The 22,913-nt window shown below is 41.6% G+C and overlaps 7 protein-coding genes across 7 annotated transcripts; 4 read left to right on the plus strand and 3 right to left on the minus strand.

Annotated features, from left to right (window-relative positions):
* Window positions 1–6,208: 6,208 nt before the first annotated feature.
* FOMMEDRAFT_94298 (uncharacterized protein) lies at window positions 6,209–6,533 on the plus strand (the record flags this gene model as incomplete). Its single annotated transcript, XM_007270360.1, has 2 exons — window positions 6,209–6,300; window positions 6,389–6,533. Coding segments are annotated over 2 exons (237 nt in total), but the record flags the coding sequence as incomplete, so codon positions are not given.
* Window positions 6,534–8,583: 2,050 nt separating this feature from the next.
* FOMMEDRAFT_170603 (NMD3-domain-containing protein) lies at window positions 8,584–10,676 on the minus strand (the record flags this gene model as incomplete). Its single annotated transcript, XM_007270530.1, has 6 exons — window positions 8,584–9,759; window positions 9,814–10,112; window positions 10,168–10,373; window positions 10,433–10,464; window positions 10,516–10,570; window positions 10,625–10,676. The coding sequence occupies 6 exons, from the start codon at window positions 10,674–10,676 to the stop codon at window positions 8,706–8,708; spliced, it is 1,698 nt and encodes a 565-aa protein (XP_007270592.1). The 3' UTR covers window positions 8,584–8,705.
* Window positions 10,677–10,841: 165 nt separating this feature from the next.
* On the plus strand, window positions 10,842–12,113 carry FOMMEDRAFT_160907 (uncharacterized protein; the record flags this gene model as incomplete). The annotated part of the gene is made up of 4 exons (XM_007270531.1): window positions 10,842–11,217; window positions 11,278–11,400; window positions 11,432–11,600; window positions 11,672–12,113. The coding sequence occupies 4 exons, from the start codon at window positions 10,842–10,844 to the stop codon at window positions 12,111–12,113; spliced, it is 1,110 nt and encodes a 369-aa protein (XP_007270593.1).
* Window positions 12,114–12,316: 203 nt separating this feature from the next.
* On the minus strand, window positions 12,317–13,671 carry FOMMEDRAFT_113253 (Sec20-domain-containing protein; the record flags this gene model as incomplete). Its single annotated transcript, XM_007270532.1, has 5 exons — window positions 12,317–12,894; window positions 12,959–13,068; window positions 13,132–13,260; window positions 13,320–13,411; window positions 13,483–13,671. The coding sequence occupies 5 exons, from the start codon at window positions 13,669–13,671 to the stop codon at window positions 12,317–12,319; spliced, it is 1,098 nt and encodes a 365-aa protein (XP_007270594.1).
* A 231-nt stretch (window positions 13,672–13,902) lies between these two features.
* FOMMEDRAFT_148810 (FAD/NAD-binding domain-containing protein) lies at window positions 13,903–15,596 on the plus strand (the record flags this gene model as incomplete). The annotated part of the gene is made up of 3 exons (XM_007270533.1): window positions 13,903–13,924; window positions 13,988–14,123; window positions 14,172–15,596. 3 exons carry the CDS (start codon window positions 13,903–13,905, stop codon window positions 15,580–15,582), a joined length of 1,569 nt encoding a protein of 522 aa, XP_007270595.1. The 3' UTR covers window positions 15,583–15,596.
* A 777-nt stretch (window positions 15,597–16,373) lies between these two features.
* Window positions 16,374–17,927, plus strand: FOMMEDRAFT_160910 (uncharacterized protein; the record flags this gene model as incomplete). The annotated part of the gene is made up of 11 exons (XM_007270534.1): window positions 16,374–16,500; window positions 16,558–16,577; window positions 16,634–16,648; window positions 16,703–16,741; window positions 16,799–16,841; window positions 16,898–16,925; window positions 17,201–17,239; window positions 17,293–17,385; window positions 17,415–17,519; window positions 17,572–17,712; window positions 17,849–17,927. 11 exons carry the CDS (start codon window positions 16,374–16,376, stop codon window positions 17,925–17,927), a joined length of 729 nt encoding a protein of 242 aa, XP_007270596.1.
* Window positions 17,928–18,693: 766 nt separating this feature from the next.
* FOMMEDRAFT_31368 (kinase-like protein) lies at window positions 18,694–19,906 on the minus strand (the record flags this gene model as incomplete). The annotated part of the gene is made up of 9 exons (XM_007270332.1): window positions 18,694–18,711; window positions 18,776–18,858; window positions 18,944–19,080; window positions 19,136–19,190; window positions 19,228–19,232; window positions 19,314–19,394; window positions 19,422–19,484; window positions 19,540–19,745; window positions 19,844–19,906. 9 exons carry the CDS (start codon window positions 19,904–19,906, stop codon window positions 18,694–18,696), a joined length of 711 nt encoding a protein of 236 aa, XP_007270394.1.
* Between the last annotated feature and the right edge of the window lie 3,007 nt (window positions 19,907–22,913).

Consider the following 22,913-nt stretch of genomic DNA (forward strand, 5'->3'; position numbering starts at 1 on the left):
AAGGAGTTCAATTATAATCCAAATGTATGTATCAATACAATACATTGTAATGATACTGAACTAATACATTGTATTAATATATTAGACTCTGGTGCAAATGTACACACTACTCTATACTTGTTCTGTCTTACAAACGTTCAGAACTCGACTCTAATAAACATTACAATTGTGAATAAATCATTATTCACACTTAGCAAAAGTGGAGTGATGACATTTAATGTAAAACTACAAGACAAAGCTAATGAGTATACTAAGGTGAATACAATTTCACTACAAAACATATACTATCATCCCAATCTGAACTCCACACTTGTTAGTAAAGTGCTATTATACAAAGCAGGATATGTTTTAACAAAAACAAACAATGAATGTATTATTTATTCTCCTACTCATACAAAGATTAGTGAAATACATGTATGAAATAACTTGTATATGATAGTTTCTCATCATAATAAACAATCTATTAACACAATCACTATCATTGATTTACATTGACAAATGAGTCATGTTAATTTTGATTATTTGTACAAACTTATACAAGAGTATCCTGAGATTATAAGTCAAAGGATAACAGATGATAAAAATGCACAGTGTACAGATTGTATCAAAGCAAACATACAATGTAATGAAATACCAAAAATATGAACAACACCTCTTACACAATGTTATGGAGATCATCTCCACATTGATATTTAGGGACCTGCCCTAGTACAAGCTTACAGTAAGTACAAATATCTTTTTACTATTGTAGATGACACTACACAATAGGTAACTATGTTACCTATGTGGCATAAGAGCAATGCTTTTACTGAATATGTAAAGCATACAATAAGACTCTTTATACAGTACAGTATAAGAGTTAAAACTCTTCAAAGTGATAACAATACAGTGTTCCTAAGTAAAGACTTTACTACATATATTGAAAGTCAAGGAACAATACATAGATTAATAGTACATGATACACTGTAGTAGAACAGAGTTGCAGAACATATGTATAAGACTATCTTTAACAGTATACATACATGTCTGTTATTAGCAAAGTTACTTATAAAATTCTGGGTATATATAGTACAATATCAAACGTTTATTCATAACAGAACACTGAGAGTTGCTATTAATTTTGTAACAACATATTACAAACAGTATAACAAACATTATCAAATAGATAATATATGAGAATTCAGCACATATTGTATTATACAGAACAAACAAATGTATAAACTACAACCTAGAGGCTAATATGCACAATAGCTAGGTTATGATACTGACAGTAAAGGTCACTTAGTGTGCTATGATAATAAAGTTACTGTCAAACACAACATACAATTCATAGACAAACCAATGTTTAGAATTGAAGGGGAGAATAATCATAACAGTGATACATCAAACAATAATAAAACTCTCCCTAATAACAATAATAAAGATAAAGAACCTGTCATACAATGCTCTACACAAGAGTGAAGACTGGCTAAACAAACTATAGGTTTAAATTACAAAGACAATATAAACCTAGTTATGTATCTAACAGAATTTAACAAATTCCTCAACAAAATCTATAACAATCCATTAACATATTATAATACTATAACATACATAGACAAAGAACAGTGGATCAAAGCTATGAAGGATGAAATACAGTCACTTCAACAGTGAAACGTATGGATATATGCTATCCCCCCTACAAACACAAATATAATTGGAATGAAATTTGTCTATAAAATTAAAAGACTGGCTAACAGCTGAATAGACAAATACAAAGTATGATTTGTAATACAAGGATATGCTCAAAAGAATGGAATAGACTTCTATTCTGACAACTTATTTGCCCTAGTAACAAAACTATCAACAGTACAATTATTGTTATCTTAGGCAGCATCTAAGAACTACAAAATACATTAGATAGATGTAAAATCTGTATATCTTTACAGAGAACTAAATGAGGACAAACTCATTTATGTGAAACTGCTGCCAGGTAGGCTACTTACAGATATTAAACCTGGACAAGCATTATGCTTAAATAAAGTGTTATATGGATTGAAACAAGCAGGTAGACAATGGTACAAGAAGATTACTGAACTACTGCTTAAGATTGGATTAGAATGAGCTAATTATGATCATACTGTATTTTATAAGAAACAAAATAATAAAACAATTCTTGTAACATTTATGTATGTTGACAATATTATAATTATTAGCAAAACTATTGCTATAATAACAGTATTTAAACATACATTAAGACAACATGTTGAATTCACTAACAGTAACAAAATACATTAGTTACTTAGTATTGAAATAAGCTGAGATAGACTTTAACAAACAATTAGCTTACAGTAAAAGTATTATATTGAAAGTATAATCAAGTGTTACCACTTCAAAAACGAAAAGGCACTATGAATGCTTATTACTCCTGGAATAGATCTATCTAACAATACAAACAATATGTACAATACAAACAAAAGTAATAATGAAACAACACTATACATAAATATGGTAGGATCATTAAGATATGTTGCAGATTGTACACAGTCAGACATATCTTATATTACTGGGCAATTAGTGTGCTACTTACAAAAAGCCCCAAACACATCACTACAAAGTAGTGAAACATTGCTTTACATATTTAAAATATACAATGAATTACTGGCTTCAACTTGGAAGCACAAATGCCTTAAAACTATAAGACTATTGTGATACAGACAGACAAATGACAGAAGGACATAAAGTAATAAACAGCTACATCTTTCAATTAGCTAAATCAACCATATCTTGGTCAAGCAAACAGTAAAACCTGGTACCACTATCTGTTTACAAAGCAGAGTTGCAAGTGCTAGCATATGCTACTCAAGAAGCTATTTGGCTCAAACAATTCACTGAAGAGGTACTGTAGACTGAATTGGCACCTATTACAATTTATTGTAATAATCAAGGTGTAATAAAGACTGTAAAGTCTGACAAAATAACATACAATGCTTGTACTAAACACCTTGATCTACAAAAAGACTTTGTACAATGTTACATTCAAAACAATTACATTAATGTATACTATGTTCAATCACAGAACCAATTAGTAGACATTCTTACAAAAGCTCTCCACATCCTACAGATCAAGCATCTAAACAAACTATTAGGCATACAGTCCTAGTTCTTAATTAATGCTTGAAGGGGAGTATTAGATTGCACTCTGGATTAGGAAATCCCTAATTGCCTTATGTAGAGTTACTGTGCTTGGAATGCCTTGGACTATCAGACTTCACTATGTAGTATATAAGACAGACACTTGCTTGATGTCTCAATAACAAGAGAGAGTATTTGGGGCACTCCTGCTATGCTTATTAAAAGTGTCTCTGACTGTTAATAATATTAAGCACAATGTATTACTTTTAACCAGCAAAAATAAATTGGGTTTTCTTACATATAACCAAAATATGATCCCTGTTCTGTATCAAAGGTCCTTGAAGTGTCTTGTTATCTCCATATAGTGCTAAAGTGCTGTCACCATCTCTTCCCAGCTTTTTCTTATCTAGTTAAATTGTGAATTAATAACCTGTTTCTGTCTTATACTAATTAGTATACTAAACTAAAAGCATGTACATTTCTCCAGTTCTTTATGGGCAAGATCCTGGTACATTTCCAAGTCACTTCCATAGTCCATTGTTTATGGTTTCTACTGTTCTGTAGCTTGAGCTGTTTGCAAGAGAGAATGAATCAAAGATCACCAGTGAAGATGCTTTTTATAAATGATTTACAGGCTATAAATATTGTGCAACTCATTTATTGTTGCCTTCAGTATCAGCATAAAGTGTGGTAGCACATCTCCGTTGTTAAGCGACAATCGATTCATCTGATTGAAACCAAAGCCTTCAATACTCGATGATGCCTGTTGCTACATGATAGTTCATTCTTCTGATTGATATCAAAGCTTTTAACGACTTATGACACTTAATACACGCAAACCTGAATAAGTTTCGAGTGATCCAACCCGATGTGCATTAAATTGTCATACCAATCTGATGAGCATTAGCTATAGCTGTAGTTCTAAGCAACAGCAGAAACTGATCTTTGTGTGCAGAATGTCAGTGCAAAATTTGCTTCACCAAACAAGTTAAGTGTATACTTTTTCATTACGTACCGGGCCTTCCACCAAGTGCAAAGTAGTAACCGTACGCTGCCCTTTCCGTATTTACATCAAGTAATCATGCGTGCAAATCGCCTTTGTTGCCATACATGTTGAATTTGTTCTTGTGGTTGCTAGGGTTGCCAGACCAACGTATGTTGGGATAGTTCTAATAATGTTTGCGTTGTACCATGCATACACAGGGATTGTCTCGAATATCGGTCTGGAGCTCCATAGCTAGTCCTGTTGGGTTGGTAATAAGTGATAAGTTATGTCCTTCATGGATATTGCTACCAGCTCTACTCAATGGAAACTGGCAATCCGGTTCTAATCTATTCTTCCATCCTCACAGGAGCACACATAGCACTGTGTGATAGCATTGACTAGTCAATCTTCACAGGAAGGCCAGATGCATTCAACGGAGGGTGACTAAGTCTGATATTACAAAGTCTATTCCAATGTTATGACGCACGCACAGAAAAATGACCACCATCCGAGGTTCGAATCTATCTGTCAATTGGAATGCCTGGAAGAATTCTTGCGAGTATATTATTGTTGTCAGCATTGACAGGACATACCTTCTGTCTTGTGGGAATCCAGTGCTCTCACTCTGTCTCTCCAGCGATTCTCTCACAATGACGCCACATTCAGCATCACAGACATAAGCCCCTTGTCAAGAGACCCCAGACGATGTGGGCTTTCCGTCTGAGGAATATGCAATAAAATATATTCAACTTTCATGCCCTGGAAGTGATCGACTGACAGGGGCACTAGTCTCAGCATCCCAGGCGCATATGATGTTGCCATGAGGCCCGGAGACGATACGGCATCCGTCTAGAAAAGGATGCGACATAACAGATCTCGTCTTAATGCCCCCATAGCGGTTCACCGACGAGAGCACTGGCCCCACCATCCCGGATGCGGATGGTGTTGTCATGAGATACGGAGACGATGTGACGTGCATTATGGAGAAATACAACAGAACCGACCCAATATTCATGCCTCCCCCCGCCCCCCCCACCAGTGGTTCATATGAGAACATCGGTCCCAGCATCCCAGATGCAGATGGTCTTGCCAGCAGAGCCAGAGAGAATGAAGCCTCCACCTGGACAATATGCAACGGAACAGACACGACCTTCATATGCTCGAATTGGGGAATCCCCGTTTCAGAATCCCAGATGCTGATGGTATGGGCATACAACAGAAGAGAACGTATTTTTATACTCTATGGAGCAGATCGCCAATGAGGACACCCGTCTCCGCATCCTGGGCACAAAGAACAAGTAAAAATAAAAATAAAATAAAAAACATTATTAGTCATGCAGACGATGCGTATACGGAGAAAACGTGACCGACAACTCTGTGAAGACCACTGAAAACGCTTGCAACATGGTAAGCCAATTTCGAGTGAGCCTTCCAAAATCAAATGGCCACTGGCGAATTCTGGCAGTGTGATTGCACGATGACAGACTTAGACGACGCCCACAGAAAGCTGAAATATGCAGAACTGATTGCAATCGGTTCGTGAAACGCCATCACGAAACGGTGCAAGACTTCTACTCCATTACACACTCATGCGTAGTTCCCTAACTTCATTCTCTTCGACTTGTGCCGAGTGCTCAGAAGAAAGCCTAATTAATAACAATCAGCCATGCGCGCACAGCTCAGAAGTTTGTTTACCTACAGTCGGCTACCGTTCTGTTGAGAAGCTCGAATGAGGAAATACAGATTTATAGCTCTTCAGTGACAAGATCTTCACATCATCGGCCGGAAAAAAGATTCAGACATCCAAGTTTGGTCATCTTGTATGATACACGTCTGCCATCTCTTGTAAAATGCACTGCTGCCTTCATGAGCTCTATGCTGCTGTAGACACTCAACCAATGATAGCTGCGTGAACACTACGGGTTAGTTGAAGGTTGAAACACGATGAGTCGTTGAGTTGGTTGGAATTTGAAAGTTCCCGTCACGTGCCTTTCATAATTCTCGTGACCAAGCCTCGAACAATCTCTTTGTTTTTCTTCCCTCACCATCATGGTTCGTAACTTACTTTCGCTTGTCTACATAGTGAAAAAAACTCAGTCATTTTCATAGATCATTCCTGTACGCTGCTTCTCGTGCGGTAAAGTCGTGGGCGACAAATGGAACGAGTACATGGCATTACTCTCTCAAGGAATTAGTGAAGGGTACGTACCCTTGTTATCTTTTGCTGTGTTTCTCCACACAAGCTAATGGACTGTACTTCTGGCCTATTTTTTTTTTTCGCAACGAAAGTGACGTGCTGGATGAATTGCAGCTAAAACGATATTGTTGTCGACGTATGGTCCTGACACATGTCGACCTGATCGAGAAACTGTTGCATTATAACAGTGCGTGTCTTACAACAGTCTACTTTGGAAAGTGGATGATGTTTATCTAATCCGTCTTATAGGCCAAAAACGTGCAAGGGATCGACTGCCTGTGGGTCCTTAAAGCCAATATTGAGGCTTCATAGTAATAGTATATCGAATTATGTAAAATCAATCCTTGACACACTCTTTCTGGTTCTCATCTACCCATCACCGTAATCCTTGTCTACTTGTGAAACAGGTATCTTTCGTTTTGTTCACACATTGCTTCTCATGCAGCAAAATTGTTTGCGACAATTGGAAATAGTTGGTCATGTCGGTGCTCTCGCATGGAATTAATGAAGGCTATCCCGTTGTTCTCTTCCGCCGTACGTCTTGACAGAAGCCGATGGAGCACTCTTCTATTTACTTGGCCTAGATTAAATGAGGTCTGGATGAACTACGGTAAAATAATTTTGCTGTCGACGTATGATCCTTACACGCATCGACCTTCTCGAGGAGATGCTACGTTATAACAGTGCGAACTTTTACCTATCCACCAGAACGTTGCTAATGTTTACTGATTTATTTCTTACTACAAGGAAAACGCGTGCCAGGGATCAGTTGCCTAAGGAGCTTAGAGTTGACCAGTCGATTTTGACAAGGATCATCCTGTATCTCTTCGCAGCCGATGACATCAATTTTGGTAGATTGGCTATATTGAATAAGCTCACTGAGTTTTTGCTTTTACATCTCTAGGACGAGGTATCAATAAACGGCTGCTTCTTGCCTCAACGCCTAATGTATCTTCACTGTCGCGAGACTCGTAATGACAAACAGCGTGGCTGGAAGGCTTTACGCGTGGGGCACTTCATCTCTCCAAACTGCAAAACAACGTGGACATCTCGCTGGTCGATCCTGAACGACAATGTTTAGAGCATGTGGAGCACTACATGTAGTGAACCTCAATTCAGCAAAAGCAACTATGCTCAATAATATACGTACTCCTGGGTGCATGTTTGCAAACAGTCATGCCATTCGTGGTTGTTATGAGCCTGACTGAACACACAATTCGGTTGCATGCAGTCCACCTGTGAACAAAAATGTGTTACCGCAATCAATTGCGTTTCAGTATGTTGCGCACCGGATGACGCGAAACCTCAAGTTTGTGGTGGCACGGATAGTATTCAGCGTACGAGATGAGGTCAAAGCACATCTTTATCGGCTGGAAGCAGGAGCTGTTGAGCGTGTACAAGAAATTAATTAGGGATATGTTGGGCAAGAAGAGACTGACGAGGTATTTGAGTCTTCACTGTTGGGATGAAAGGCATAACAAGATATGGGAGGGTCTTATAGCCAGCCTGGTACAGAATAAACAAGCATTGTCGATAAAAATGCAGCATATGAAGGAAGAAGCGCCCTTGTCAATCAGGTGTACTGGAGGTGTGCATCGATGGCGTTAGTGACAGTCCGTGGAAGTGGTAGACACACGAGGTAGAATCAAATTTTGACTCACCCAGAATTTTTATCAGAATGAGCTCTAATTGGCTGCTTTCACATTCTGACTGAAATTCTGGTCTATGCAGAACGTAATTCTGCCTTGCGTGAGACTTCCGCGTTTTTTCATACTACATAAGGTAAGGCTCCAGGCATATTCCAGTCCCAGAACAGTGGTTACCCTCTCTGTGCCAAAGCGAAAGTCTCTAGGGAGCGAATTGAGCACGTTCATAGCAAACAATTATGACTACACGTCATCTCTCTCATGGCTTGAGCACTGCGTACTTCTTTTCGAAGACAAGTTAGAAAGCAGAACTCAGTTAAGAGCACAGATCGCATCAGACAAAACAAGACTCTCCCCAGGCAGTGAATAGAGTACGTTCATAGTGGACAATTGTTACAACTGCATGTCATCTCTCCCATGGCTTGAGCACTGCACACTTCTTTCCGAAGACGAGATAAGCGACCAGGGCTCAGTTTAACATGACCTTCCAGCGTCTCGCTGTCCTGCTGGGAGCCAGTTAATGTCGTTTCAGGTCTCCTCCGAAGTAATCATTTCTCCCAATTATGTGTCCGGCCTCAATGATCATAAAAATCAATGCTGGCATCGGATACACTTGGGCCAATGAAATAGGTCTGACGTCGGCTTGTTTTTATAAACCCGATAATATAAAAGTTTCGCGCTCAGGTGCCATATTTATGCAATATAATTCGTCTATAGACCAATACTGCACTGTCCCCCAATGATCCCGAAATAGAATCAAAGGTCATTGGTTCGAAGACTCCTGCTGATCTCCTAATGTCATCTCGTCAAAATCATCCAACAACTCGTCCAGCTTGACTTCAGGGAAGTCCGGCTCTTCTTCACCATCCGTCTCAGCCTCCATACTAGTACTTGGCTGTTCCGGTGTAGGCTCCTGCTGTTCCTCCATGTCCACGTCCATCGTGACCTGCTTTCTCCTTGTCTTTCCGCCGGCAACACCCGATCCTGCCCCGGGCCTTTTATACAGGTTTACGGCCGCACGGGTCTCCTCGTCTTCTTCAATATCCCTCAAGAACAATTCGTAATCCTCCTCGACCTTCTTCTGATCTCTACCGCCCATCCTTCCAATAACACCACCACGAGCGTTGCTGGCATCGGTAGCTTCCTCACCCTCTTCTTTCGCCATACTCTTCAGACGCCACGCCCTAGGCTTGTTCTTCTTCCTCCTGTTCGGGTATGTCTTCCGAACGAGTACGACATCTGGAACACGAGAAGACGGGAGCGCGGTGAACGCGTCCGAGTTAAAGTTTGCTCGACTGAGATGATACCCGAGTACAGTATCACCCGGCTGGAGTATCCCACCAAGATGCGTCCGCGTATGGAAAATTTGGTCTAAAGTCCCGTCGTCGTCGTAATCCATATCTGCATCTCCTCCCTCATTGGTATGCGTAGAAGACGAGCGGAACGCTCCGTTCACCGCAACTTGAGCATCCGCAAGTACCCATTTGCCTTTCACAGGTCCTGAAGGTTCGACGTCAAGGACGGTGAACTCGACGAGGTCGCTTACACCCGCGAGAGCTTCGAATGGTGCACGCCAGTATACTTGCGCACTTACGTCGACGGACTGTAAAGTTGCCGGATCAAGGAGGTGAATGGAGTTCCCTACTCGAGTGCATAGTGCCAACGGCGAGATATTGGATAATGACCGTGCTTGTTTTAGTGGGAGACAGACGAGATCGTCTTTACAGATGGGTGCGATCTCGACTGAGTATGTGAATTTGTAACTTGAGGTATTTGAATGGGTATCGGTCGAGAGAAGTCGTTCAGAAGATTTGGTTCTGGGCAAAAATCAGTGCCACAGAAGTAATTAGTATTTGCAAAGTCAAACTCACCTCACCGGAACAACACCATTCAGAAACTCGGTCATTCTGAGCGCATGACTTCGTTGACTATAGAAGAAATCCAGCCCGTCGCGTACTTCCTTCACAGAAATCGTCTCTTTCTGAGCACCATGTTTCAAAATAAGTTGTTCAAGGAATAGGAAAGTCCGCTTGTGAGAAACCTTCTGTCGGACTTGAACGAGAGCTTTCCAGGTATTTTTTGCGGCAAGTCTCGCGCATTCAGAGCATTGAGTGTATTGTACGATGAATTCCACTTGGAAGACTTGTTGCAAGATGGTTGAAGTGAACACCTAATGACCATCATGTTATATCCCATTTTTAATGAATATGATAATCCCGGCTTACCTCTTTCTGAATTGTAAGCTTCACTTTTATTCGCTTTGAATGAGGTTCCGTCCAAATGAACCCCGAATCGATAAGTCGGACTTTATTTAAACCCTTCAGTTTCTTTAGACAAATTGCTAGCAACTCTCGGGACTCGGGTTCCGCTATCGTCCATGCCGATGGCGGTGAGAGGAAGCGCTCACAGTTCCTGCAAAACGACAGCGATCCTAGAGAAGACGACGAGTTAGTATATGCTACATAGTCCGACACGAACTATCGTGCTCACCCTGTTTTGGTATTCCTTCCGTAATATCGACGCTATCGATACACATCAGGTTGCATTCTTGATGTAGAGATCAAGAAACGTACGAGTTCCGCAGGCATGCAATACATAGATTCGCAGAGTTAGGTTCGATGAGTGTACCTTGACCGAACAAATGAGCACACATAGCAAACATGTATTGATACCGCAGCATACCGCAGTCTGCGCATAACACGCGGTGCACGGGAGGTGCAGCGACGAACTCCATACCGAGCACGACGTCGAGGACAGATAGTGAGCAAGGGTAAGTAAGATACCCGTCAGTTAGTCAGTGCCATCTGAAATTTAGCCTTTGGATTACATAACAATATTACATGAAATGATTACGCGAATTATTTTAATTATTTTAATTTCGCGTTCTTTTACACTGACCATGTTGGCGAGCGTGTACCGTCGTCCCCCTCCCCTTTCGCTCCCTTTTCTTATACCGCGATGCGTAGGATGCGCAAAACGTAGTTATACACAACAGCGCACAGCACGAACAGCTCGTTCAACGACCCAACAAACTACAACCAACCCTTCTCCTTCTGTGCAAACTAAGAATCGTAACCTTCCTCCCTCGGGTTCAAATGTCCAAGAAAAGCCAAAGAAGGCTTCAGCAGCCCCTGAAGCGAATGAAAAGGCATTTTTGAAAATACGGCAAGAACAAAGTGTTCGAGAAATGGAGTCAAGTGGGTCTCAGTTGGATTTGTTACGAATGTCGTTGGCGAAGGGTATTGAACCTTGGGGTGCGAAGACACCACTTATGGGTGCGTACATATTGTTGTTCTGCATCGAAATTAGGATACGTTTCTGACGAATCATTGAAGATTTGCGAATACCTTCGCGCCCAACAAGTTTTCGTGCGATCAAGGAAAACATGAAGAACAACCTGTCGAATATGCTTAGGTCCGTAAATCTCCCATCCATGAATCCAAGCGCCTTTCAATTTAGTCTGAGTTCACTGACGGACGCGCGTATAAGCTAGCATGCATCGCCTTGCAACCGACTTTGCCTTCCCCGGAATAATAACAAAATGGCGAATAAGCCCTCAGCTCTTTCGCGCGAAATCTACCAGCGAGAAAGCATGGGTCGCACCATTCCGAGAAGAACTTTTTGAGCTCTACAGACGTGTCAACGAGGCAATCGCGTCGTAAGTCCTCCCATCTTGCTATCGACTGTTTGCTTTTACTGACTAGAATGAATTTCTTGCTAATAATACAGCGGCGACAAGAAAGCCATAACTAAAGTCACTGCCTATGAATACCAAACCCACGCATTCAAGCTCCTCCAGCGCAACCTTTCTCGTATACCATCAACAGGGTACACCAACACCTGGAAATTTCGTCCACTTTCCCCGGTCCAAATTCTCTCTCTCCGCGCTTTCCCTATGTACACCGCAGCCGAAGAGCCGCGGTACGGCAACCGCAACGTCGTCCAAGCACTCGTACGTTTCGAGTCTATGCAAAGTCTCACCCTTCGCGATTCCCGTGATCGGGTGCTTTTGCCGAATGGCGTGGTTGCACCGGAAGGTTACGAACCGGAGCCGAGGAGAGTATTGGAATATTTGATTTGCGAGAATAAGATGTTTTATAAGGATGGATGGTATGTTAGGGATCAGATGTTTGAGGGAATAAAGCCAAAGTTCAGGGATGTTGGTCGTTAATTCCTGAACTTTTTAAAAATGTTTAGCATAACTTACTTTAACACTAGTTTAAATGAAAAAAGCTGTTCAGGTAGAGTGGTACCTGATCATAAGCCCACCTCAGGATGCGTCAATGAATGTATATATATATATATATAACATCATTCCTCTAAGCAGGATAAATTACATGATAGAAGATGTGAACCACTTGAACTGCTGCTGTCTCATAACTCTGCACGACCAGCGTGGGCAACTGTCTCCGTCAGAGCATCAAGTGTTGCGGTAACAGCGCTTCCCGCCGCAGAAGTAGTGGTCGAAGATATCGAATCCCGAACGGATTCGATGACTGAGTCTTGAACAATCCCTAGTGAGCTCGATAAAGGCTCCAGAATGCTGTCGGTTATTGTGCTAGCGGATTCAGTTATGCTTGATGCATCTTGAACAACGCTAGCCACCGACGCAGAAGGTGCTACGGCTGCAGCAGTAATAGTCGATACAACCTCCTGCACCACGCTTTTCACCTTCACTCCGGCCTTCTCCGAGTCCACACCGCGAACAGTATTCCTCGCACTAGGCAGGAATCGTGTCCACCAAAAAGCAATTCTAATCCCTCGATCCAGTATGCGTTGTTTGAGGATATAGAGAACAACAAGGACGAAGAACGCGAGTGCGGCAAGTATCAAAAGGCGGTCTAACCAGTCTGCCTTTTCCAGTGCGGTGATGAGCTGTTTTGAGGCGTGTGTTGCAAATGAGAGGACGTCGTGCTGGGTTGAGGTTGCGCGGAGCGTTGCAGTGCTTTGTTCTATTTATGTTAGAGGTGTCAGTGATAGAGACGGGGATGAAGAAAGAAGCGTAATAGGGCAGACCGAGCATCTGATATGATAACACTGAGCGCTCCAGCTCCCCTTGCATAAGTCCAATAGTTCGTCGTAATGTCTCCGTGACGTCATTGCTAGCCTTCATAAGTGCATCATCACTGGGACAATCAAAATTCGAATTATTCAGCCTCGCTAATAATCAGATACACAGAAATGCTTACGTCGCTTTCTCCTCGACATTTCGTGAGTCGGGAGTTGCAGCTCTGAAAAGTTCTTCCCGGTTTGACTTTGCTTGCGCGTCAATTGTCTTCTTTGAATGTAATAGCGCAGAGCGCATATCTCTCCGTATACTAACATTTATTGGTTATTTAGATGTCTCTACCCCTGAAGTGAAGAAAGACGAGCATACTTTAGGCTGGACTCGCGAAACTCTTCAACAAGCTGGAGCACAGAAACACGATCCGACTTCCTTACGACATCCTCAGCGCGGACCTCGAGGGTCTATGCATCAGAAGATTTATTTTCTATTAGCCTTCTCATAGCTAGACACAGCTATTAAAGTATCAACTTACCTCGATTTGTTTCCCAAATGCATCCAAGTCCTCTCTCAGTTCAGCTGCGAACCGTTGCTGCTCGGAAAATGGGCCCTTACATCCGCGTAACCGAGGGACCTGATATTCAGCCAGATCCTTTTGGCGTCTGTTTAAGTTGTCTATAAGTCCCTTTATTTCATCGTCGAGAGTTTGAGGTATGGGTGCCATGACACTAAGCGTAGACGTGGAGGACAGGAGAGTACTGAGGCATCACGTGTAGAAAACGCGTCGCGGTCACGTCGCATTATGCTGACTAATGATTGTGATCGACGGCGAACATGTCTGATTGCGTAACTGTAGTGTTGCACCTTCGTCTTATGCAGTCAAGAAATTGATCTAGGTTTATATTGAAGAGAGTCATTTTGTTGCCTCCTTTCCCCTTTCTACTGCATAGGAGAGATGGGCGATGCGGAACAACACGGTAATTGACTGTGATGCATGTACAGGTCATGAACTGCTTTAATGCTTATCAATCCTCTATCAGGACTCAGGATATGCGTTGTTGGCGCAGGTGCCGCGGGTCTCGCTGTCCTGAAAATAATTAAGGACTCTAAAGAGTATAAACGTGGTAATTTGGTGATTGATTCATTTGAAGAACGTGATGATATCGGCGGAACATGGTGAGCACCTGAATGTGTTTGAATTAAATTTTGGTCTAAGACAGTTAGGCTTCCTGCTCCTGCGGCAGACAAGGATATCCCTCCACCTACTCCGATGTACGATTCTATAATCACCAATCTTCCGCACCCAATAATGTGCTACCCAAGCTTCTGGTTCCCACCATCTACACCCCTATTTCCCAAAGCTGAGATTGTAGAAGACTATCTGCGGGCATATGCAAAGGAATTCGACTTAATGCGACATGTACATCTAAAGTGCATTGTCGTATCTGCACGCTGGTCGGGCACTCGCTGGATCGTGGGCGTCCGAACAGCATCCGGTTCTAAGCACGAATCTGAATACGATAAGCTTGTCATTGCCAACGGGCATTATCGCGTTCCATACTTTCCAAGTATTCCAGGGCTCAACTCCTGGCGATCTGCTGGGCGAATCACACATTCTGCGTGGTATCGGCATCCTTTCTCTATTGGTGATAAGGTGCTCGTCATCGGTGGTGGATACAGTGGCATTGATATTGCGGAAGAGATGAGCACAGTTTGCAAACGTCTCATTCACGCTGCACCTCACTCTATCGCGGAATCACACGGGAACATCACTGTTTACTCTTCGCGCGTGATGAGGTTGTCCAACCTTTCGGAGACCAGACATAATTTCGTCGTGGACGGGGATACAGCAAATCCGCTAGACGCAACCACAGATCGTGTACGTTCCGACTCACGGGCCGTATACTTCGAGGACGGGTCAGTCGAAACAGACATAGACCATATCTTACTTGCAACAGGCTACGTTCTTTCATTCCCATTCGTCAAAACCCCTGATCTTCCAATAAACCCGAACCCGCCGCATTTTCCGTTCTCACCCGCTGAGTCACTCCCGGAGCATTTGCACAATGGTGGACACTGGCTCTTTCCACTCGCACGTTTCCTCTTCCCCTTAACAAATGACTTTCCACCAACCGCAGTGGCTTTCGTCGGTCTCCCAGTCCGCGTTGCACCCTTTCCCATTTTCGAGGCACAAGCGCATGCAATTGTCCATGCTTTCGCGGATCCAGCTTCGTTAGACGTTTCAGCGGAAACACAAGAAATCTATTCCCGCATTGCGATATTACGTGCTGATCCAAATATCGGAGATAGCGACAACTCTCTTGCACATGCATGGCATACATTCAGAGGCCGCGAGCAGTTCGACTATCGCGACGCATTGCACGACTTCGCCGGACTTACCGGAGACGAATGGCGGGTTCCCGAGTGGACGGTCGAAGCCTATGCAAATATGAATGAACTCAGAAAATTGTGGAAGGAGATCGTAGCGGCTGGTGAAGCGGATGATTGGGTGAGAGGAGTTGGTGAGGGAGGGGAGGAAGAATGGGTGGAAGTCATGAAGAAGCTGTTAGAAATGGCGAAGAAGCGTACCCGTGACAAGGCGCAACAGGAGATAGAGCTTGAAAAAGTTGTCTAGAGAGCATCTGTGCCTGTTCTTGTCTAATTATGTTTTACCAAAACTGTTTAAAGAAAAGATATACCACCCTCCGACGGAGCCGATAGTATAAGTCAAGATGAACAACCAGCGATGTCATCGGTCTTCTTCATAGGGTTTTCGGCGGATATCTCGCTTTAGTTGACATGCTCATAACTGAAAGTATTTCCAATATTAAGCTCGCTTGTTGATCGTACCTCATCACGTGCCTTTCCACGAAACAAGAGCGGAATGCTAATTGTCAATCACCCTGATCAAGATCATCTTCTTGCTCTATGATGGCGCTTGGCCTGCTTATCAGATCCACTCTTACTATCCAAAGCATCAAATAACATGATGCATGGCTCACTATTGTACAAGGAGGATAATTGGTGTTTCTTCCATTCCCTATCAGTTGGTGCACTGCTGAATGGTACACGTGGCGGTCTGCAAAAGACATTGATTTGAGGTTCTTGACTCTAGTCTATAACGGTTAAGGTCTTTTATATCTGCTTTGTCGGTTCTACTGCCCAATTTGTTTCTCTTGACTTTCTGGTACCTTCGCAACGCAATTGTTTGTGCACACTTTTGATGCCGCAACCAGCATACCTGCTTGTATCAATTGATATTGAATGGATTGGTCTCGTATCAACCTCTTGGTAGTGGGTTCATTCCTAGTCCGTCCGGGCTGTGTTAGCTAGGAGAATAAGAAGCTCTTCTTGAGTTCGTGTCGTCCGTCTCCACTGTCTACATTTAACCTGACTGCGCAAAGCGACTGCTTTTTCAACTTTACCATGAGGCTACTTCCTCGTACAGACGCCGTCTCAGTTGACCCCGAAGAAGCTCAGATACTTGTGTCTCAAGCTTTCGTATCACAATGCTTCCAAGTGTTCACCGTCACCGTGATAGCCTATGACATTAGTACGAATAGCTCGTCATAACCGTAAGTTGGAGGCTGACATCATGTTTGCATTCTAGTGACGACAATGGATAACGAGGTAAGATTAGGACAGATTTCTTTCCGGAGCAGCGTAATAACCAACCATTTAACCAGATCAAATATTTTTGGGTAATGCGTTCTTCACTAACCTTAGTGAAGAAGTATTGACTGGATAGTGTGTAGAAAACTCCCATCAAAATGCCCACTTTGGTGTACTTTGCAGTGCGTAGCTCCATATGGTTGTCCTTGATCGCCTAACCAGAACTCAACATTTGATAGAACCGCTATATAGGACTTCTCGGTGCTGTGTTCTATTCGTTTTGTGAGTGGGTCACTCCAGACCATCATGCAGACAAGTAACGGCTAGATTTCTCTTAGTCAACACCCTAGATGCGAGTCCTGCATTGTACGCCACTTCATTCTACTTGTCATTGTCAAAATGCTGATTTTCCATCCAGGTGTGAGTGCGACATCTCTCAAATAATGTAATCATAATTTACACCCCTTAGGCCTGTTTTCGGTCTGGTCCGCAAATATTGCTAGTGAGCATGACAGTTCATGATTCCTGGGACACTAGCCGACGGTATTATAGTGAACCTGTCAATTATCCTAATCGATTGTGAGTACTAGATCCATTCATATTATGATTCCATAACAATGTCAGACTAATTTTTCTGTGAGACATCTTAATGCTTCGAGTCTGCGCATTGTTCTCTCAAGGTACGAGCTGGATTATGCACATGTGAAGCACTGTCTGATCAAACATGTTATAGAGAGGGTAATATCATTATTTCTGAAAGTTCTTCTGGCTTTGGCAGCCGTGCTCAAGATGGGAATAACCATTTATGTCGTCCAAACATTGTCTTGTAAGGCTCATCACTAAATTCACATGTAGCGACTCATTTTATTCCCGGAAAGATACTGCTGGAGAAATAGGAGGAAACATCAGGATATGTGGTTTCATTGGCTCAGAGCCAGTACAATGGGGTATGGCGGGCTGGTAAGTAATTAGCAACGCGCTCGTGGTCAATCCCTAGTTAAGTTAGAAGCAGGATTGTCCCTCTCATATATGCAGCCATTCTTATGACTATGGCCCTTTACAAAGCCGCTGAATTCTGGAGACTGTCTTCCGGGTTGACAGGGTTCACACTCGTCAAAGTGCTTGTTGTTGATCAGTTCCTGTATTTTGTGACGTTCGTCCAAATAACTCTTGAAAGGAACATCTTACCTTATCCTTTCCTAGTGTCCTCGTGTGCTGCATGTTCAACATACTAATCTTCAAGTTGGACATACCAAATGAATATCTGACCGTTGTTTTTACGATATTAGGAAACCCATCTTTCCTCAGCCTCCTTGGGAGCCGGCTTTTGGTAAACTTGAAAAAGGCAGGGGAAAGGGGACTGAATGAAGGAACGAACTATAGGGTGCCATCCAAGACATTGAGTGGGATAATCTTTGCTTAATCCACAGACTGCTACCATTTCATTTACTATCTATTAAATATTCTAATAGTGTCTACTTGATTTTACCCAAGTTTTCAATTTGTGCAAAATATTCACTTTTTCCATGGTTTTGGGCTGTGGAATTATTTCATTTTTTAATACTGTTCTTTGAGCTTGCTTTGCCTTTGGGCACCTTAGATCTCTGATAAGTGTCAGTTAACGTGCTCCTCTGGGAATCAGTGTTCGAGTGACTGTAAGACAAAGAAAAGTGTTATTTCGAATACACAATTTAGTGAATCCTGATCCTATATTCACAAACAGTCTTGAAACAGATTGTATAAAGTAAAGGACTACGTTGATCACCGACGATTCAAGCAATGTAGCACATATGCTAATAATAATTACCTCTGGATGTTTTGTCTGTGCCCTGCAGCCATCGAGCAGCAATAAAATTCACAGCTATTGAAATAAGTACACGCAAGGAACACATTTAAACAATCAAATGTTGGTAGAGGATGTTTATTGAGATGGACAGCCGTAACGAGACGTATATGTTTGACATGCACAACAATCTCTTTACAGAATTTGGACACAACTTACTAATTTGCTATCTATATCCTTCTGCCCGTTATCCCATTATCACCATCTATTTAATATGTATCCTAGGGTAGCACCCAACCTTGACCCGTTTACTCCGAATTACGGTCCCGTTTGTTGACTGGAACGAACCGACTATGCATGTTCTTCCCACTATCAAAAACAAAAGTTATTATCAATATTTCGAAGTACAGAAGCCTAAGCGCCGAATACAGACTTTCTTAGCTAAATACAGCGCTTGACTTGCTGTTAATCTGTCCTTGGGATTCTTACATAGGGTTCTTTTCACCAACTGTTCTGCTGTATAACCAGTATATTTTGAATATGCACACCCAACATTTGCACTGAGCACTTCGTTTCATGGATGTGAACTTTTATAGCTTACCATAGTTCGAGACGCCTCCGCGCACCTTTTTGATATACGGAAGGTCTGGTTCGCATTGCACAATGTTCCTTATTGTCTCCTCCCGTTTATTGCTTTCAAATGGATGTGAGATAGTCAGGAGCATATATATGACGAGCCTGAAAAGTCAATATTCAACCTTAAGTGGCAGTTTCATAGAGACAATGCACTCACCCGAAGGACCATATATCAAGTTCTTTTGCATCGAAGCATCCATGAATGTGATACTCTGGAGGTGCATATCGTATGCTGAGCATTACACGTACTAGTTCTACAGCATTATAATTGCATGCACTTATGGTATTTACGAATATGTTACTTATTAAATTCATCTGAGAGGGCATCAACTCACTTTCCAAAATCTCCTATCTTCACAGTGTTCGTGTCGAATACAAGAATGTTCTGCAGGCTGACAAAGTCAGATTTCTCAAACCTGATGAGCGCTTAGATAACTACTCACTGTATGTCTCGGTGCACTAAGTTCTCACTGTCATGCATAGCCTGGAGACCTGTAAGAAGATAGCTATAACAGTTAGCGAGATCATTGTTAAACCCATCCAGTTAATAGAGATACTAACCATACATATCTAGCGACTCGATGCTCCGGGAGTCTGCTGTTCAAGATATTTCTCGCTTCTTCTCGGGATTTTGCTCGACGGCAGGCATTCACGACATTTTCCAGTACGTCATTGAGGTTTTCACGGGCACGCTCGAGTACAACTGTACACATGTCTCGCCGATGAGATTTGTCAAAGTACACGTTCAGTTTCTCGATTCGATTGACCTGAAAGCAATAGTAATTCTGTCATTATTGGGCAAAGACAATAAAAAACACTTAGTTACAAATAAATCTGGATATTTCGATGTCAACGCCTGCATTACTTTGTCTTCCAACGGGTATACACCTTTTTTGACCACAACCTTTTTGATCGCAACGTTTTGCATGGTTCCAGTCTGGGTATTCCGTTCTTCTATACACAAAGATGCATTCTAGAACGTTTGATTGGGATCATATTACATATAATGCAAAAACAATGAGATAATGAGAATTTTGGGATCATACTTATTTAAACAATGATACACATCAAGAGTGCTACACACCCATATAGTACCACTACCCCCTCCCACAGGTCCTCCTTCTACTATGTAGCAATAACCAGGAGTGCAAGAATCTATCCTCTGACCTGGTTGCATAGGATATGTACTCTTGAGTTTCCTGTGGAGAATCTGATTTGGGCTGATTGTCAGAGAAAAGATGGAAGGTAGACAAAGGACTGCTGAGATTTCAGGCAGAAGGTAATTTATACAATTTTAAGTGGGAACAACATTGTACAGTTGGACAAGCAAAGATGCAAGTACTAGGAAACAGCTGAAAGCACAAATTTCTCCTACTTTTTCAGATTTGCTATTGACTGTAGCCTGATATTACTGAACTAGAGTACTAACCCATACTCTGTAGGATAGAACTGAATTACATATTTCAGAGTTGCTAAGAGTCTGATTATCCTGGATATTTATCAGAATAGTATGCAGAAACAGGAGGATAACTAACTTAGACTAGTTGAGAGGCCTCAGCTTGTGAAAAGCAAAGTAATGAGGGTCTATTCAGATTTCCAAACCCTACTATTCTAACTTATGCCCAAACTACTGACCAAGCCTAATGTTCACTAATCAGGACAATTGGTTTTAGAGGGGGAGTAATGTATTACCAAAATGTGCAGAGTCTGACAAGGCAATATATTTACATGTAGACTTTATAAGTAAATATAAGGATCCACAATATGTAAAAAATATATGTCTTAGCAGTAAATTCCAATACATTTTTGTGTTCAATTTGGTGATGTGTTACAGTTCTCTGCTCTCTTACCTTCAGTTCTGAGGGTTCTACACCCTTCTGTACTAGAACTCAGGACTTCTGTCCCTTAGGAGTACTGTCTATAAACTATATGTGTGCTGACTCTTACTACTACCCTTCCTTACTTTGTCATTCCATTCCTTTAACCACCCCTTCATTCTCTGTTCATTCTATAGTCTCTTACCCTTTGTCCATCCCTTCATTCTTTGTACCTTTATCTTTAACATTCCTTTCTTTCATTCTTCATGGCTTATCATTCTTAGTAGCTCATACTCCCTGAGTACTCTTGTGTAGTTTAGTATATATAGGTGTATAAGATCAGACTAGTCTGGTAGTCTTGATCTTGTCTACTCTAGGTAGTCCTGTACTCTTAGGCTCACTCTATATACTCTACTCTTGTCTCACTCTCTCTCTCTTCCTGTTCTGCAAGTTCTGACTACATTCTGGTACTTGTGTTCTGTATTTCTGTTGTGTAGAATAGTTGTAGCCTGGGTCCCCTTACTGAGCCTTCAGGTCCCCTCTATACTGTTGCTGACAGTAATGAATGATTTGAATGAGCAAATCCTATCAAATTGAAATTTGATTCTCAACTCAATAATTACATGCTTGCCAGTGTCCATGTTGTGCTAATACCTAAGTAAGGTAGAGTTGATACAGAGCACCTGAATGAAGTTGATAGAAGTCTCAGATTGTCTTAGTAGTATGAGTAAGATTCTTAGTAGGTTCTCAAGTATGTTCCTCAACTAGGTATCCCTTCTAGTAGATAAGGAACTTGAGCTTTCTGTACACCAGTTTAGCATCTACTATGTACTCTACTTTGTATTCTAGTTCAGAACTAATGAGTTCTAGTAAAGGTGGCAGGGGTCTTTGTTGTGAAGGAAAACCTGGATTGTAGTACTAAGACAGTAGGACCTTGTTAAACACTGAGTGTATGTACTTCCATGTTGCTAGAAGTTAGAGTTTGTAGACAGAGGCACTAACCTTCTTTTCAATAACAAAGGGTCTAAAGTACTTGTTGTCCAACTTCTTCATTAGGCAATCTGTGGTCAGGTTAGTAGCTTCTAGTATAACTTTGTTCTTAGGCTAGTAATCCTTAGCTACAGATCTCTTCCAATTGTAGTTCTACTTTATTACCTGTACTACCTTCTCTAAAAGAGCTTGTGTGTCTTCCCTAGTCTTGTATATTTATTCTACAAAGTTTGTTACAGATTCAGAACAGTTGTTCCAGTTTGGAACTGTCCCCTAGTATGAATGTCTTCTATGATTGAGGAAGAACAGGGACTGTTCTGTTACAGAGTGTTGCTAGTTATTGTGCACAAATTCTGTTAGAGCTAACTATTCAGACTAATCTAATTACTAATGATTAATGAACATCTAGAGGTAGAGCTTGATCTTCTGATTGACTCACTCAGTTTGACTGTCAGTCTGTAGGTAATATGTAGTAAAAGGGTTCCCTTGAATTCTAAGAAGTGTATACAAGTCCTGTATGAATTTTAACTCAAATTACAGTCTACAATTGTGAATGAGCTTCTAAGAGAGTCTGTACAACTAGAAAACATAATTCTGATAAATGTGTGTCATACCTTTAGAAGTAAGTTCTGTTCAGGTCAGAACTGTATAGACTTACTTAGAGAATCAGTTAACAATCACACAGATAGTATTGTAACCCTAAGACTTAGGTAGCTTACTGATCAGGTCTACTAAGACTTCTTCCTAAGAGTAATCTAGGATCTGATACAGATGTAGGGGAGCCCAAACCCTAGTCTAGTAGACCTTAGTCTGTTAGTACATATTACAACTAGTCATATACTTTAGGATTTCTCTCTACATTCCTGGCCACTAGTAGTTCCAAGTAATGAGTTCCTGTGTTTTATGTTAGCCTAGATGTTCTATAGTCAGATTGTTATAATAAGCTCAGACAATGTCCTCTCACAGCTTCTGATCCTTTAGAATGTACAGTCAGCCTTCTTAGTAAACCTGTCCATCCTTATCCTCCTCCTAATCCCTAGCCTACTTCTCTAACTACTTTACTACAACCTAGTCCTGTGTGTGTCTTAGAGCTTACTATATACAAGTAATAAAGTCAACATTCTTAGA

The sequence above is a fragment of the Fomitiporia mediterranea genome, assembly GCF_000271605.1.
Source record: "Fomitiporia mediterranea MF3/22 unplaced genomic scaffold FOMMEscaffold_13, whole genome shotgun sequence".
Classification (NCBI taxonomy): domain Eukaryota; kingdom Fungi; phylum Basidiomycota; class Agaricomycetes; order Hymenochaetales; family Hymenochaetaceae; genus Fomitiporia; species Fomitiporia mediterranea.